The sequence below is a fragment of the Enhydra lutris genome, unplaced genomic scaffold, assembly GCF_002288905.1.
Source record: "Enhydra lutris kenyoni isolate GAN:26980312 unplaced genomic scaffold, ASM228890v2 scaffoldscaffold38, whole genome shotgun sequence".
NCBI lineage: Eukaryota > Metazoa > Chordata > Mammalia > Carnivora > Mustelidae > Enhydra > Enhydra lutris.
In genome coordinates this window covers 11,867,104-11,885,020 of record NW_019154122.1, presented here as the reverse complement: position 1 = coordinate 11,885,020, position 17,917 = coordinate 11,867,104, and the positions used below count along the sequence as shown (strand labels likewise).

General features: G+C 48.5%; 2 protein-coding genes across 2 annotated transcripts in view; one reads left to right on the top strand and one right to left on the bottom strand.

The window, feature by feature from the left end:
- Nucleotides 1-17,917, bottom strand: part of LOC111154883 (mechanistic target of rapamycin kinase) — a 125,347-nt gene that overhangs the window by 50,918 nt on the left and 56,512 nt on the right. The window lies entirely within an intron of this gene.
- Nucleotides 5,453-10,820, top strand: LOC111154884 (angiopoietin like 7). The gene is made up of 5 exons (XM_022514822.1): nt 5,453-6,108; nt 8,507-8,607; nt 9,203-9,397; nt 10,072-10,270; nt 10,483-10,820. The coding sequence occupies exons 1-5, from the start codon at nt 5,739-5,741 to the stop codon at nt 10,650-10,652; spliced, it is 1,035 nt and encodes a 344-aa protein (XP_022370530.1). The 5' UTR covers nt 5,453-5,738; the 3' UTR covers nt 10,653-10,820.

Sequence of the window (17,917 nt, the reverse complement as noted above, 5' to 3'; positions counted from 1 at the left end):
ACTGCCATCCAGACCCAGAAACACAACACAACACACAGCCAGCAGCCCAGAAGCACGGAGCCTTCTCCCGACCACGGCACCCTTCCGCTTCTCCGGAGGTGACAACTATCTGACTTCTGACACCCAGCTTTGGAACATCACCTAAACACTCAACACGAGGTCGTGAGATACATCCATGCTGTCGCATGCTACGGGAGTTTGCCCTTCGACCGCCGAAGACAACTTCACTCTATGAATATACCACACCTTACCCATCTGGCCACGAATGGGCATTTAGCTGCTTGCCAGCTCTTGGCCAGTACGAGCGCGGCATTCCTACAAACGTTCCTGTAGGTGTCTTTGGTGCAAGTGTGTCTGCATTTCTGCTGGGACTATACCTAGAGTAGAAGTGCTGGGTTACGGGGTTGGTTCAGCTTTCGAGGAGTGACACCTCGCTCTCCAAAGGGGTTTTCCCAATTCACATTTCTGTAAAAGTATGTGAAAATACCACAGGAAGTATACGAAAATCCCCACCGCTCCACATCTTCGTCAGCACTTAGTACTATCAGGGGTTTCCACTGTAGCCACTTTAGTTGGGTGTTTCGTGGTGGCAGATGGTTTTAATTCGAATTGAGCTTGGGCAGCCTTCCATGCGTTCACTGGCCTTGTGGAGATCCTCTTCTGTGCAATAAGTAGCATTGGAATCTCTTGCCAATCTTTAACTAGGCTACCTTTTAAAAAATCTCTGGGTCACAGCTCTACATATCCTCTGCAGACAGAATACATAGAGATATGTCCTGGAGATCTCTTCCTGCCTTTTTACTCTCTTCACAGTGTCTTCTAATGAACAAGGATGACTCCTTTATTGCATCAGATAATGTTTTCTCGGATGGTTAGTGTACTTTGTATCTTGCTTAAGAAATCTTTGCTTAGGGGCACCTGGGTGGCTCAGTGGGTTAAGGCCTCTGCCTTGGCTCGGGTCATGATCTCAGAGTCCTGGGATCGAGCCCCGCATCGGGCTCTCCGCTCAGCGGGGAGCCTGCTTCCTCCTTTCTCTCTCTGCCTGCCTCTCTGACTACGTGTGACACCTCTCTCTCTCTCTGTCAAATAAATAAACAATATCTTAAAAAAAAAAAAATCTTTGCTTATCCCCAGATGCTAAAGATAAGGTTTTTTGTTAGATCTTTAGTTTTAAAAAAAACGAGAAGCTTTAGTTTTTACCTTTCACGTGTAGAACTCAAACCTCCTCTGAACTTGAAGTTTTGTGTGTGGGTGTGAGGTAGGTAAGTCTACCTAGCTGACCTGGAAGAACGTACTGAAATGACTGTCCTTTCTTCCCTGTTCTGTGGTGCCCCCTTGTCATAAATCAAGTGTCTGCTTATGTGTGGGTGTTTCGGAACATTTGATTCTGCTCCGCTTATCTGCGTGTAAGTCTATCCTCGTGCCAACACCACACTGCCTGAATTGCTTATGGTAGCTTTGTGATAAATCTTGATTTCTAGTAGTTTAACTCCTCCAAATTTAGTTTTCTTTTCCTTTTTTAAAAAATATTTTATTTATTTATTTGAGAGAGAGAGAGAAAGAGAGAAAGCACAAGCAGAGAGAGCACAAGCAGAGGGAGAAGCAGGCTCCCCACTGAGCAAGGAGCTGTATGTGGGACTTGATCCCAGGACACTGGATCATGACCTGAGCCAAACGCAGACGTTTAACCAGCTAAGCCACCCAGGTGTCCCCGAATTTAGTTTTCTCATTGAAAAAAATGCCTTAATTATTTTATTTTTTATTTTTATTTTTTTTAAAGATTTTATTTATTTATTTGACAGACAGAGATCACAAGTAGGCAGAGAGGCAGGCAGGGTTGGGGGGGAAGCAGGCTCCCTGCTGAGCAGAGAGCCCGATGTGGCGCTCGATCCCAGGACCTTGGGATCATGAGCTGAGCCGAAGGCAGAGGCTTTAACCCACTGAGCCACCCAGGTGCCCAGCCTTAATTATTTTAATCCATTGTTTTATTTAACCAAAAATCCTGTGAGATGAAGTAGTTATGATTTTCATCTCCACTGAACAGATCTGTAAACCCAGAGAAATAATTTGCCCAGGGTCATATAACCATCAAGTGATGGCAAGGAATTAGAAACCAGATTCACCTGATTCTAGGCCCAACTATTTCAAGTCCTTCATATGCTGCCTTCTTAGTCCTCAAGCCAGATGATCCCTTCAGGGCGTTTAATATGAATGAATTACAATTTCAAGAAATTCTAATGTTCTAAGTCACCCATTTCCAGTTAAAAATCTTGTTTGCCAACCACAAAAAGCCACTTTCCCAGTGAGACTCGGGAAAACAGAGCAACAAGAGGTAAAAGCTGCTTTTGAAAAGATTCCTTCCAGAGCTCCTTCTGTCTCCAGAGTAGCAATCACGACACTCACACAGACTCCTTAGGTCCCTCAGGCCTGGTTCCCTCCTCCTCTCCGGCTTTAACTGCCGCCCCCGCCACCCTCAAGCCCACACTCGATTACTTGTGTCTTCCTACTAAGTCAAGATCTTTCACAAAGATGCACCTTGCTCGTGATGCCCCCTTCCCACCCCTGGCTACCTCCTCCTTTTTCTCTGAAACCTGGGCATCACTCCCCCTGGGAGGCCTTCCCAAATTCATCTGGGTTAGGCACTCTTCCTCCTCTGTGCCCCCGTCCTCGAGTGTCACACTGTCCTAGAGCTCAGCTGTCTGTTTCTCCAACCAAACCGTGAGGCAGCTCTTCTGACAGGAATTCATTCAATAAACTAAGAGTCTGGTTCTGAGGGTCGTTCTTTCTCCCCCTCACCAATTTTGCCGGTGATGGCTTAAGAGCAGGCAGGGACACGAACACATTAGAATAGGAGGAGTCTCTCCAACCAGAACATTTTCAAGAAAATGAGACCTGACACTCCCATTTGGGTAGAAGAGACCACCTCGAGGCCCTTCCCTGCTCTGAAACCCTCAGGCTGCTCGAACGCCTCTGGTCCTTGGTGCCAGCCCGAGGCAGCACAGCCCAGACTGTGAAGTCTTTGAGAAATTCCAGGCTGAAAGCTCACTGGCTTTTCTCATTTAGAATATAAGCTTGTTTTCATAAACATCTTTCCCAGGAACACCAAGGTAACCCTCTTTCACCACCAGCAAAATAGAGAAAGGGAAAAACTGCAAGGTGTCCAACACCGGCTTTGCAGATTTTCTCAGTTAATTCCCATTTTTATGGTCACTTTATTCGCTGAAGGGCACAGAAGCGAGTAAAAAAGCCGTTTGGAGAAGGAAAACCGGTCTAGTCTGCCACATCCTTCCTGGTTTTCTCTACTGGCTTAGCTGTACTCAAAACAAGGGTTTACTTTTTCCTTCTTTCAGAAATTCAGAATCTAGGACATCACAGGGTTGTGGATGTTTGGACGGCTGATAATCTGGCATGGGGAACACTCTTAATTTGCTAATTTTTTAAAAATCGGGGGGGTTTACTGACATTTGGGCAGCTTAGGTGATGTAAGAAAATCTTCAAATAAGGAAAGCCTCTGTGTCCAACTTACACCTCATGTTAGAAATTGGTTTTCAGAAAATACATGTCAGAGAGCAGGCATTCATGCTAACAGCTAGATGCTTCTGATCCAAACTTATGAACCCCTAGAACGGATTGCTCTACAAATGACTGATTCACTTTCTGCCCAAATATGAAAATTTATTCATAACAGTTTCCTGTTTGGGCTGGGTAAGCGGCCACTGGGAAGGACAAACAAAAAGCCGGCTGGGAATCCTTAAGGCCCCACTGTTCCCGGTACTCTGTCCTGTGTGTTGCTGTGGAGTGCTGAGATGGCAGGGTCACACGTGACGTTCCACGTGGCTGTGTGGGTCCTGGGGCACGAGCTCAGCATGGGTTGTTGGCTAGGAGATTGGCTCGAAGATCCTCACGGGGTTCAGCGGGCAGTCGGATGCTGACAGCTGGGGCCGGGTTCGTGTTAGTGAACGCTACGGGGCACACCGTAGTGCCCAGCTGGGCTGGGTATTTGCGCCAACAGAGCGGGGACTGGCTGCCCATGCTGGACAGGGGATGACAAGTTGCTAGAGGGTGCCAGCCAAAGCCTCACCCCTCAGTGGGCAAGGAGACTAGGGAGGGGGGAAAACAAACCCGGATCTACCCGAGCCACTCCCGCTTTTTCATTTTAGAGAGGAACAAACTGTTTGGTAACTCTAGCTTCCTGGGGAGCCAGAAGTCCCAACTGGAAAAGGACTCTGGGGTAATTGTGGCAGGGAAGGGAGGGTTGGTTGGTTGTCAGGTGTCAGGCTCGTGCGTGAAAGCCCCACACCGGATGGCAACAGTATGAGGACTGCCTCAGTGGCTCTGTTAACACAGAAACAGCAAGAGTGTGTTCCAAAGACAGAGTTCGCTACTGTCTAAGGATGGAGGGACCTCTGTAGACATTCTCCATGAAAAGCTCATGTTAAGTATTTAAGGTCTGCTGAAATCCCAGGTTCTTCCTATTTGTTTTCAAAGGAGTAGTGCCCTTCAAACACAGTACATGAGACATGACAGTAACCCTACTTTCAGGGATATGTATCACACAGAAAGAACAGCTTCAGATCTGCAGACTGTATTACACAGGACGAGGGAAACGACATTGCAGATATGGATTTATTATGCGATGGGGATTCCTCTCCCTATGATTTAATGTCTGCTCCAAGTTTTGAAACAGGCCAAGGATGGGCCTGTTCTCTGTTGTGCCTACAGATGGATGCAAGCGTGCAGGACCATCCCAGAGCCATGTCCGTCACTCCTGAGTTTCTGTCCCTGCTGTCCTCTCCAGCATCTCCCTGTCAAATGCCAAGAGTGAGAAGCTAATGCTGGCCCACTTGTTGACGGAGAAAGTACATGCAAAGAAAGACGACTGAGCAAATCCTGTGGATACCAACTACGAGTCTTTTTCTGCTTCCTGAGACGATTATCCTATTTCTAGAGCTCTTCTAAGTTAGAGATTTTCAAATGGGACACAATGTTAGATTTGGATGGAATAAGGGTTTTGTAAAACACTGAATGATGATCAGAGAAAGGAATAACCGGCCTTGTTTAAAAGCTCGCTCAGCAGGATGCCAAAGTATATGCCAAATGCTCATTTACAGGCCTCCCTGGGCGAGCAGGGAACCTTCGTCCCAACTTCTCTGCCTACCTTAGACTCACCCCACAGTTATGTAACCTTCCAAATGGAATTTGGAAATTCTTCTGACCCTGCCCGGCTCGCTGATAGAGCTGAGCCAGTGGCTGGCAGGGGCATAATCTAATAGCTGAAATTGGAAACACACAAATTCATAGTCCTCTTGTCTCAGCCCAGAGACTTTGCAGGCAAGGAAAGAAAGACGCGGCCCTGACTCCCTCCTCCCCTCTGGCCTAAGTTTACGCTGACTTCACCCAGCAGGCACCTGACCCTCCCAGATGAGCTGGGAGGGGCTAAAGCCCCACGCAGGCCGCAGCGGGGGCGGAGGTACGGACGGCAGATAATATTTAAGATGCTGAGTCTGTAGGGTGTTCAGGGAAAGGAAGGAAAGGTACAGGGAGCCCAATTAACCTGCACTTTCAAACTCAAGCTTTGAGAAAGGCTCCGAAAGAGCCCAGGACGAGAAAGCAAGAACGTGGGGAGCCCACCCAGAGAGAAAGTGCCAACTCGTCATTTGCTCCGGCTTTTGCAGACCTCAGCTGGGCATCTCCAGATCCCCAGAAGGAAGAGCCTTCCTCACCCAGGCCCAGGAAAGATGCTGAAAAAGACTCTCTCGGTGGTGACCTGGCTCTGCATTTTCATCACGGCCTTTGTCAGCCACCCAGTGTGGCTGCAGAAGCCCCCGAAACGCAGGACCCCTGCGCAGCTCAAAGTGGCCGCCTGCTGTGAGGAGGCCAAGGAGCTCAGGGCCCAGATGGCCAACCTAAGCAGCCTGCTGAGTGACCTGAGCCAGAAGCAGGAGAGGGACTGGGTCAGCGTGGTCATGCAGGTGATGGAGCTGGAGAGCAGCACCAAGCGCATGGAGTCGCGGCTCATGGACGCCGAGAGCAAGTACTCAGAAATGAACAACCAGATCGACATTATGCAGCTGCAGGCAGCCCAGACTCTCACCCAGACCTCAGCAGGTAAGGAGAGCACATTCTCACGCTGCTCATCACCTCCTTGCTCGAATGGCTGAGTGTCTCTGTCGGTAGCATGGTTTCTACAATCCTGGCTATCAGATCGATGACTGGGGGTTCTTTGGGGTATATTTTCCTGGGTATGTGCCACCGGCTCTAATGTTCTGTACATTTCTATAAATTTACCCAGTGTCTGCACCATCTCTTTATTCACAACATGTTTCAGCCTATGAATGGTAGGAATTAACATCCCAGAGAGCAGAGAGACAACGTGGTTTGCCCAGTCACATCACAGGTCTTAGAAATAGGGTTCAAGTCTCCCTCACGGGTCTACTTCCTTAGCCAGAGCTGACAGTCCCAAGGAAGCAGGAATGAACACCAACACTGTAACATCTGTTGCTCTAGAAGCTAAGTTTTGCCAAACACAGTTCTGTCATGTCCCTAAGATTTAGTGGTACGGGCAGTAATGGATTCTGTGTCTTCTTTGCAAACCTGACTCTTCCCACTGGCTCAGAATGAGGTACAGACCCTAGAGCCAGATGAAGAATTCCTTTGTGTTCTGGAAAGGACAGGCTCCTCGAGGTTCCTTGCTTCTGAGATTTCTACTTCTTCCCGTGATCTCAAATAAAATTTTCCCATTGCAGGAAATAAGAAAATGCAATGCTGAGATCTGGATTTTCAGTGGCCCCCAAAATAAAACACACTTAACGTTTTCTAAAATAATTTTCAGTTTCTAGTTAGATTGGCTCAGACTGGCAAGGTCAATTTACTATTCAGAGAGAAGAGACCTGGGTTCCTGGAATCATCGGGAAATTATTACTTGTAAGGAGATACCCTACAGCTCTGTCACTTACTGCTGATACAACAACTTTTGGTCACATCATAAACCAGTCAAGAGACAACAGACTAAATGTCACTGGTTGCTCTCAATTCAGATGAAAAAAAAAAAGGGGGGGTCAACATGAAATTAAGCTTCGATATCCCACTGTTAATTAAAAAACCACCATGTGTAAATCGCTTTCTAACTAAGCATGTACTTCCTGCCCCTCAGTGTGGGACTAGAATAGAAAGGTATCCTCAGTACATTTTCCAGACAGGTGGGTCCTGGTCTGGCCTGTGAGATGAAACCAGACCTGAGGGAGAGCAGGCCAGCCGGGAGGGAACCTGCCCAGGCCACCCCCAGCTCTTCCAGTGGGCATCTACTCTCCTCCCAGCAGGGAGTTTCTTGGGGGTCAAACAAAGGCAGCTCTCCCACTGTGCCTCTTCCTCTTCTTGCCCAGGACACTGTTCCTCATTTGTCTTCTCTATTACCAGGTGCTGGGTCACCTTCATACTGTGTTAGCAGGTAGGCCAGCGAGAAAGCAGTAAGTTGATGCTTTCATTATCACAGAAAATGAAGGGATTGGTGGCAAAGACATGTGCCTTCCCATCCCCTGCTGCAACACACTCTGCTTGGGATGGTTCTTGGCAGAAGTGCTGCCATCGCTGTGCTCTTCTTGAAGGCCCAGTGCAGGGGACCGCCAAGGAAAGAACCCCAGACACAGAGGGTGGGAAACCTCTCCTGGATAGCAAGAGTTCCTGCTCTTTGAATGCTCTCAGGAAAGGCGGTTTCTTCCATGGTGCTGAGATTTGCAACATGGAGACAAGCAGGCATAAAGCAGTAGCCCCTGGGCGGCCAAGGAAGCATTTTAATCAACCCCAGTGAAAACCAGCCTGCCCAATGCTCTCGTTTGTTTGTTTGTTTTAATAATGCCGCTAGGGGAGGGCCTCCAAGCATTCCTCAGGGTGTTTGCATTTCCATTTGAAAATCGAGCAGTGGTAGATGAAGGGGGGGAAATAAGATGAGAAATGTATCTCCCTTCATCAGGGTCCTAGTTAGGCAATCTAGATAAAAATAGCTAATTCTCATAGGTAAGAACAGCCATTACTTCTGAAAAACCATCCCTATCACACAAAACAACCCTATGTGATACTCATGACTTATGTGGGGAGAGAGGCTGGCTGTCCCAGAAGCTGAATTTATTAAACAGGAGCATCTGTTATGTAGCCCTCACACACTGGAATGTTTCCAGAGTTCACAGGCTAGAACTTCCACAGGATAATCGATTTCAGAGTTAAACTAAAAGCACCTGTTTGATTGTTCCCCTGATGCTGTTCCGGCGAAGGGCTTCCCCACTTCTCAGCCCCCCAACTACTAAAGCCAAAATACACCCCCCTTTTGGTCTCGCAATGCCCACACCTCTCCAAAATCCAGACACAGCCTTGTAATGCACACTCATGTGAATGTAGTGGTAGAAATGAAGTCTCAGTTTTAAAACTTTCGATTGAGATGCAGCCTGAATGCCCACCTGCCGTGGGGCCTCTGGCTTTGGATGCTCAGCCCTGTGGTTTGCTCCTGTTGTAGATGCCATCTACGACTGCTCGTCCCTCTACCAGAAGAACTACCGCATCTCTGGAGTGTACAAGCTGCCTCCCGACGACTTTCTGGGCAGCCCCGAGCTGGAGGTGAGGTCAGCAGAACCCACTGCCCAGGTGTTGCCATCTGTCCTCCGCCCCCTAGAAGGGCCGGGGGCAACGGGCTCACCACCGCCAAAGCAAAGGGAAACTCAAGACAGAGAGTCAAACATACCAGATAGCAGAGAGCTAGCCACACGCTCAATTTGCGCTGGGATGGGGGCGGGGGGACCCCAGGTATCTGTTTTGCCCCTTCAAGTCATTATCAACCAAACACCGAATCTTCTAACACAGATTATATCATTCTATAACCTCCACCCAAGCAGCTGACCTTTCTTGCCACCACCTAGAGCAGTTATTCTTTGGGGAAGGAGAAAAGAGAGAACATGGCAAGCATATGTGGATTTTCTTCTCCTCCAACAACATGTGCACTTGCAACCATCCAAAATTTTGACAACTGTTCCCCACCACTCCGCTCCTGCTGGTCAACACGGCTGGACGGTGGCTGTAGTGAGCCAGCGTGATTACGGATGTGTGCACATGCACAGGCTCTGTGGAAACGGGAGGAAGGGGGTGTGGCCTGTTGCCCTCACACCCCTCCGCCAGCCTCCGTGGGTCCCCGACCAGAGCATCCTCTCTGCCACAGGTGTACTGTGACATGGAGACGTCCGGCGGTGGCTGGACCACCATTCAGAGACGGAAGAGCGGCCTCGTCTCCTTCTACCGGGACTGGAGGCAGTACAAGCAGGGTTTTGGCAATATCCGTGGGGACTTCTGGCTGGGGAACGACCACATCCACCGGCTGTCCCGACGGCCGACCCGGCTACGCGTGGAGATGGAGGTGAGCACAAGGCCTCGGGCCGGAGCAGGCTGCCACACGCAACCATGCACAACTCTGGGGATGCCCCCTTCCCACTCTGGCTCGCTATAGGCTCCTGTATTTATTATGATGGTTTTCCTTCAGGTTGCAGTACAGTTGAGGTAAAAGAGGTTTTTTTCTTGTTTTTTTTTTTTTTGTTTGTTTGTTTGTTTTCCACAAAAGCAAGGCTGTAGATATTTAAGAAGAGGCTGGACTCGGGTCAGAGCAGAGGGATCCACAGTCAGGGGGGCTGAGTCACGGGTCCCTGCTCTGGCCGGGGGCACGAGCTCCCCTGTGTGCAAACCCTGAGGGCCGTGAGAGGCCTCGGAACACTGCTCTCTTCTCAAGCCCCTCTACCACACCTCCAAGGGGGATGCGGCCAAACACACACCCACACCGTCCAGGCCGGGATGGGAAGGGCCACAGAGAGGCTAATCCAGGCCAGCTGGGGACTCAGGGAGATGCGTGGTCCAGGACCCTTGTTCTCCGACTCCTACCTTAGTGGGGTCAACTCAAGGCAAATGTGGGAAAGCCTTGCTAAGCCCACAGCAGGAACCGGGTGCACGGCTGCGAGTGCAGAGAGGACAGCATGGCAGGAGGGGACAAAACGAGAGCCCGTTGCAGCTCCCGTTAAGGCTCTGCGTGCCCCCTGACAGGACTGGGAGGGCAGCATGCGCTACGCGGAGTACAGCCGCTTCGCCCTGGGCAATGAACTCAACAGCTACCGCCTCTTCCTGGGAAACTACAGTGGCAACGTGGGGAACGACGCACTCATCTACCACAACAACACGGCCTTCAGCACCAAGGACAAGGACAACGACAACTGCTTAGATAAGTGCGCGCAGCTCCGCAAAGGTGAGATGGGGGGGCTGGAGGGGACACTCCCACGTGAGAAGAATAGATTTAGAGCCCCAGCGCTGGCATTCTGGCTTTGTTGGGGACACTTGCTCGAACTGCTTAGCCACTGTTCCAAAAGCAGCTTCCCAACTCTTGCTGTCTGGTCTGTGAGCGATTTCCAAGGGCAGGGCGCGCTCGGCATCGCAGCCCTGGTCTGCTTCTCCTGCCAGGTGGCTACTGGTACAACTGCTGCACAGACTCCAACCTCAACGGAGTGTACTACCGCCTTGGGGAGCACAAAAAGCACCTGGACGGCATCACCTGGTACGGCTGGCATGGGTCTAGCTACTCCCTCAGACGGGTGGAGATGAAGATCCGCCCGGAAGACTTCCAGCCCTAAGTGGAGGCCTGCTGTGGGGCAGCCCTGGGAAAATGGAGACACACAGAGGCCGGGTGAGGGCGGGGAAAGGCAGGAAGTGGGGAGAGAAAGGTAGGGATGGAAATTGGCCTACAATCACCAATGAGAGGTTCAGGCTCTGAGGAGCACAATCAAATTTAGGTACAAGGGGGTTACCGAATGAGATGAATTATTTTAACTCAATGGGTTATCACACATACTTCTCAGGGGGCTGGCCCGAGGGGGCTTTCTCTGCCTGGGATCCCTGACAGATTCACTAAAAGCTTTTCCTTTCCACTTGATTCTTCTGTGAAAGAAAAGCAATGATGACATCACTTTACCTATTCAGTTGAAGGCCTAGGTTATGTGAGGGCAGAAAACAGATCCCTAGACTAAAAAGAACCCTGTAATTTCGATCCTCAAGGAGAGGTCTTGGGTGTTACAGAAAGGCATGAAAGAGAATGGTGGAGAGTTCTGATTTTTCAAATCCAATGAAATTACCCTCGGTCCACACATTTTTTTAAAGACAATAACTTTTCCGCGGGTGGTGGGCTGAGCCAGGCTGGACCTGTTCAGAGGGATCTCTGGGGCCCGGGCCTGGTCGGGGGGCCTCTGGCCCCTCCCTACTCCGCCGCTATCAGGCTGCGGTGTTGAAAGGCAGAAGCAGATCTAGTGGCGGCTGGGGAGTTCCAGCAAGAGGTGGGGAGAAGTCCCTCGTGGACGCTTGCACAAACCGCCTTAAAATGTTCAGTCAATGCAGATATATCTATTTTTATTTTTTACTTTGCAAGAAAAGGGCTCAAAGAGCTTTCTCTTCTAACTTGTCTATAAAAAGTGGCTGCAAAATGAAGGTAGATGACACTATGGTTAATAATTCATGCTGTATATAAATATTTTGCTTTGTAAAAATAAAATACTGTAGTATATTGTAAACATCTGAAGTTTCTTTTTTCTTCTACAATAAATTCTTTTGAAACCTGTTGGTTTTTAAATTATTGCCATTATCATTTAGATCAACGTAAAAGCTTTGTGGAAAAACAGAGGGTGAGCAGTGAGAAAGAGACTTGGATTTGGTTGTAATCTTCAGGGAAACCAAGAGAGGAGGCAGAAGCCAAAGACTGAAAAGGTGGTGGGGGGAAAAAGGGCAGCAGCCCCTGGGAGAGGTCAGACCTAGCCTACCCGCCTAAGCCCAATGGAGCCCAGTGCCACCACTCGGCTTCAAAACACTCCGCAAACTCACACTCTTTTTCTCTAGTTGAGCAAACTAACACATAGACAGGCGGCATATCTTTAGCCATAATAGATGCCAAATAATTCTGACTGTTAGGAAGTAATTTTTTCCTTGACAAAAAGGCCCATTCCCCTTGACCCAGTCACTGTGAGGTGAGCCATTATTCTTACTCAGTGTTTCCTATTGTACTTACAGTCCCTGGATTGCTGGAACCTATTTAACCTTAAAAACAAGAACTCGGGGATTTTCAAAGGAAACGAGTGAGCAGAAAAGAAGTGCACTGAAGCAGGGCATCCCACAGGACAGGCATTCACACAGAAACTTCCTGAAGCAGGAGGGGAGTCTTAGATGCCCGGTAGCCAACACAATACTGCCTAGAAAGGGGGGATGAAAAGATCAGGGGGTTAAGAGAAAGGGGAAAAAAAAGCACAAATGCCTGTGGCAGAAGTAGCTAAATTCTCTCTTTCTCTCTCCCTCTCTCATCTCCTCTAACTAAAAAACACCTGAAACTTCAGGCACCAAAGGCTACAATAAACAAGAGGGACCACCTCAAACTAGAAAGTCTGCACAACAAACAGTATCCGGAAAAGGTGACCTACAGAATGGGAGAAAAGATTTGCTATCTATGACCCCTCGTAAGGAGCTAACATTCAAAATATATAAAGGATTCATATAACTCAGTAGCAAAAAAGTAAATAGTCCTATTAAAAAATGGGCAAAGGACCTGAATAGACACTTTCCCCAAAAAGACATTCTTGGAATGGCCACTAGACACATGAAAACGTCATTAGCATCACTCATCTTCAGAGACAGGCAAATCAAAACCACCCAATGAGACTATCTTCGCACACCTTGTACAATGGCTGTTATCAAAAAGGCAAGAGACAGCAAGTGTTGGTGAGGATGTGGAGAACAGAGAACCCTTGTCATTGGTGGTGGGAATGCAGCTGGGTACAGCCACTATGGAAAAGTCTGGTGGCTCTTCAAGAAATTAGAAGTAAAACTCCCATATGATCCAGCAATTCCACTTCTGGGTATACATCCAAAGGAAAAGATATCAGTATCTCAAAGAGCTATCTGCACTCCCATGTTCACTGCATCATTATTCACGATAGCCAAGGCATGGGAACAACCCACCTGTCCACAGACAGATGAGTGGATAAAGAAAATGTCACACATACAAAAAGGAACATTATTTAGCCATAAAAAAAAGAAGGAAATGCTGCCATTTTTGATGACATGGACAAATCTGAGGGCATTACAGTGGGTTCTTCTATCTTAAGATAGAAGAAGAAAAATATTGTATGGTGTCACTTACATGTAAAATCATTAAAACAAACAAACAAACAAACAAACAACCATCTGATTTCATAGAAACAGAACAGACCATGGTTGCCAGGGGATGTGGAGAGATGGGGAAATACGGAGACAGGGGTTGAAGGGCACAGACGTCCAGCTGTAAGAGGAGCAGGTTCTGAGGATCTAATATACAGCACAGTGACCAGTCAGAGGACAGTGTCGTGTGTTTGAAAGCTGCTGAGAGTAGGTCTTAAGTGTTCTCATCGCACACACACGAGGGTTAACAATGTGAGGCGATGGACGTGTTAATGATCTTGAGCTGGACAGTCATTCCATAATGTCTATCGAGGCAGCAAGTGGTACATTCTAAACATATACAATTATATGTGTTAATTATTCCTCAATAAAGGTGGGGGGCATCTAAACTTTACTAATCAAAACCTATAGCTGTGGAAACTTACTCACATTTTTACATACACACAATGAGTAAACAGAGGATGAACTTCCCGTGACGAGGTTAATGTTGGGGGAAGAAATGTTGGCATAAAACAAACAACCACCCTACAAAAAACTGAGGCTTGAAGTCGGCATCTGTGGCTCCCTTCACCCTTCTGGGAAAACCTGTAGAGAGTGCGGCCGAGGGGAAGGGGAGAGTAGTTGGTAGAGAACAGGACGTGCCAGCCACGCAACCTACAGCGCACGCGTTCTGAACGGAACCACTGCTTCTCTAGTACCCTTCTGGAGCAGCTGAGGTCGGCACCGAGGGTTCAGAGACGAGGTCGGTACAGTCTCTGACCTTAAGGAGGACAGAACCACCAGGAACCAAAGGAGAGCTCCGTGTCATCCCTGGAAGTGAAGAATGTTTTGTTTCATCCTCTACGATGTAAGAGAGAAGGTGGTATGAGAGCAGAATGTCTACCTCGCAAGCACTGGCCCCCGTTCTTCATTTTCATTCTGCTGATCTCAATCAGAACTTTTTTTAAAAAATGGGATTACCTGGGCACCTGGGTGACTCAGTGGGTTAAGGCCTCTGTCTTCAGCTCAGGTCATGATCTAGGGGTCCTGGGATTGAGCCCCACATTGGGCTCTCTGCTCCGCGGGGAGCCTGCTTCCCCCTCTCTCTGCCTGCCTCTCTGCCTACTTGTGATCTCTCTCCCTGCCAAATAAGTAAATAAAATCTTAAAAAAAAAAAATTGGATTACTCGTCAGGGGCTGGGCAGTGAAAGCACCCAGCTTTGATGAGACGCTTTCTTCTTCTTACAGTGAGAAAGGAACGCAAGTACAATGGACCAAATGCGAATGTCTATGTCCCCCTCAAATTCCTCTGTTGAGGCCAATCCACAATGTGACAGTATTTGGAAGCGGGGCCTATAGGAGGTGACTGGGTCATGAGTGGGGAGTGGCTCACGGATGGAACTGCGGCCCTGATGAAAGACATCCCCCCGACAGACAGCCGTGCTCTGCTTTCCATCACGTGAAGACACAGGGAGAGGGTGACAGTGTGGCAACCTGGAAGAGGGTGCTCACCAGCACCCAACGTGCTGGTCCCTGACCGTGGACCGTCCAGCCCCCACCACTGCGAGAAACGAACGCCGAAGCCCCCCGGCCCGCGGCATTTTGTTAAAGCGGCCCCAGCAGACTGACGCAGGAACTGGTGCTGAGAGGCGGGGCGCTGCTGCACTGGACGTGCCTAACGGTGTGGAGTGGCTCTGGCACAGGGTGACGGGCAGAGGCGGGGAGAGCCCAGAAAGACAAGGAGAGCTAGAGAGAGAGCTTCTGTCTCCTGAGAGAGCACCCATGTAACCGTGAACAGAAGGGCAGTAGGAGTACGGGTTAAGTATTGGTAAAGGCCACTCCGATGAGTTCTCAGAAATGAGGAACGGTGAGCGGATAATAGAGACACGGAACCTCCTGTTATGAAGTGGCAGACGATCTGATCGTGCTCGTGTCCCAGTGCTCTGAGGAAGGCGGAGCTTGCGAGCAGTGACACTGGGTGTTCGCTGAGGAGACTGCTCAGCAAAGTGCAGAGGGGTGGCTTGGTTCCTCCAGACTGCTTAGAGTAAAACGAGAGAGGAGGGAAACGACATGAATGTAGATTAAGCAAAAAGGAGCCAGAACGTAAAGAGCTGGGAACTTTTCAGCGAACTTGTACTAAAAGAAATGAGCACGTGTATTTGGAAGAGAACACGGAGGATATGGCCACGCGAGGCTCTGCTAAGGCGGTCAGTGCGGTGTGAACCATGGACCGCATCAGCTACTCCGGCTGGAAACCATGAGACAAAACAGAAGGGGACAGAGGCAGGAAGGAATGAAGGAAGGCTATAAAACTTCTTGGATTTTACAGGACAGAACTACGGAGCTATTTGGTTGTGAACATGTACTGTTCTTCAAGACGAGAAAAGAATGATCCCGAAGTGGCCCAGAGATCATCAGGGCTGCCTGCTTATTTTCAAAAAAGATGACCACTGCCTTGCTTTTAACAGGCTTGGCGGACTCCCCCAGTGGGCCCAGAAGGCAGACTATCCAGCCAAAACGGATTACTCCCAAGCCTGGAGATCTCATGAACTTTGCCTGACTTGGTTTTGGACTTGCTTGGGATCTGTCATCCTTTCCTTCTTCCCCATTTCTTTCGGAATGGGGATGTCTCTCCTTTTACCATGCCAACAGTGTACTCTGGAAGCACGTAACTTGTTTTCACAGGTTTGCAGATGGAGACAAATTCTGCCTCAGGAGGAACTGTACGTAGGGCCTCATCCCTATCCCTGATTTAGATGATATTTACATGAGACTTATTTACATGAACTGATCCCAGATGGGTTAAGACTTCAGGGTGGTTGTGATGGAATGAATGTATTTTGCATTTGAGAAGGACATGCATTTTTGGGGGGCCAGGGAGGAATCAGTGGACCGGATGTTTATATTCCCAGAACTCCTATGTTGAAGCCTAATCCCCACGTGATGGTATTTGGAAGTGGCGGGGGGTGTCTTTGGGAAGTGATTAGGCCATGAGGATAGAGCCCTCATGAATGGGACCAGAGCCCTCATTAAAGAGAGCCCAAAGAGCTTGTTCTCTGCTTTCCAGCACCTGAATACACAGACAGCAGTCATCCATTGGACAACCTGGAAGAGGGTGCTCACCACAGCTCAACCATGCCAGCACCTTGACCTTGGACTTCCCAGCTTCCCAGGACTGTGAGAAGTGTTTGTTGTATAAGTCTCCCCAGGTCATGGTAATTTGTTAACAGTGGCCTGAATGGTCTAAGTAAGCAGGCCGCCTGCCCTTATCCCAATGCTACAGGCCAACCAAGTAAAAGCCAGGGGTGTGTGTATGTGTGTGTATATTTACAGAGAATCCAATACCCATTTAGTCTTCTGTTCCCTTAAGAAGCGATTACACTTACTGACATATATAAGCTCTGAGGAGATGCGAATAGTTTATACTGTCTCAGTGTTAGTCTAGTTCGGGGATTACATGTGGGGTTTAATTTGTCCTCGAGCAGACAGGCAAAAACATCAATAGGTAGGGAGTCAGACAATTGATCCAGTAGCAAGAGAACCGAACTGTCAGCATAGAACAGCTTTTTAAGACAAAAACCAAAAGTAGGAAATAGCTTTGCAAAGATGTTTTTGTGAACCTGATTATTTCAAAGAGAATTTGAGGCAGTTGACTCAAATGTATGTACTAGAATAAACTTTAAAAAAGTGGACAATGAAGGGAAAGCAGGAGTAGGGAAGATAAAACAGAGCTGAAAGGGGGAGGGCAGCAGACAAAAGAGGTCAGAGGTCTGTAGTCTGTTAGAGGTGGGCCAGGACTGAGCTGTGAGCTTCCTGGTGGCCACTGTGAGGATGGGAGCTTAATTTCTCACCGAAGAACGATGCCTCCAACATGGAACCCAAGTGAAAACTAGGGGACATATCACCCCCCCATGGTTACCCCCCAGGGAGGAGTTTCCAGGAGGCCCATGCAGAGGACTGGGTAGTGCTGAGCACACATTCTCTAAAAGCAGCCTTGTCTAAGGCTGTTTCTTAAAACTATCTGCAGTGACAATGACGGCAGGGCATTGCCATGGTGCTTATTAGGAAAAGCAGTTTCACAAAAGCAAGTGGGAAAAGCTGCAAATGGAGAAAGATGGGAAGATGGGAAGACAAGTGAAGAGGGCAGAACTGCAAGCGGAGCTTCATCAGGTTGGGACAAAACCACATGGCTCAGAACCCTGGCATGGCCTGGGAGCACTGGCTTCCACTGGTTTGTGCTTAAAGTCAAGATCAATCTGCAGGGAATTCTGAGTATATATTTTCAGTTATATTGGCTTACACGGTTAACGGCCTTGAACACTTTTCCAGGGCTCTGACTGTATCTTCCTATTGCAAACCTGATACATTAATTCTCCTGTGACTGTCTCAAATATAGTAAAAGCCCTGGGGTGGGATGAGGGGGCTTTCAGAGCGGTGTCAAACTGAAAAAGGCCAGCAAGGAAATTAACATGCAAAACTAGTTATTGGACACTGACGTCATTATATTCCTCCGCCAGATTTTCCATCAATTATCAAGGAAGATGGTGAGTGTCACCTACGCCAGGGATGGGAGGAAGAAATGCAGGTTTTCCTATCTGCTGTACCTAATTAGGAATGGAAGCCTGCTCCACAGGGACAGCATGTCTAGTAACAGTTTATATGTGGCATTTTAGAAATCAACAGCCTCTCCAAGCTCACTTCATTTGGACAAAACCCTGATGCT

Bases quoted from the DNA above. Each gene is read 5' to 3' on its own strand.
- LOC111154884 (XM_022514822.1), top strand. From the start codon at position 5,739: ATGCTGAAAAAGACTCTCTCGGTGGTGACCTGGCTCTGCATTTTCATC. The intron at 9,398-10,071 runs GTGAGCACAAGG...GCCCCCTGACAG, and splicing joins GGCTACGCGTGGAGATGGAG to GACTGGGAGGGCAGCATGCG. The intron at 10,271-10,482 runs GTGAGATGGGGG...TTCTCCTGCCAG, and splicing joins GTGCGCGCAGCTCCGCAAAG to GTGGCTACTGGTACAACTGC.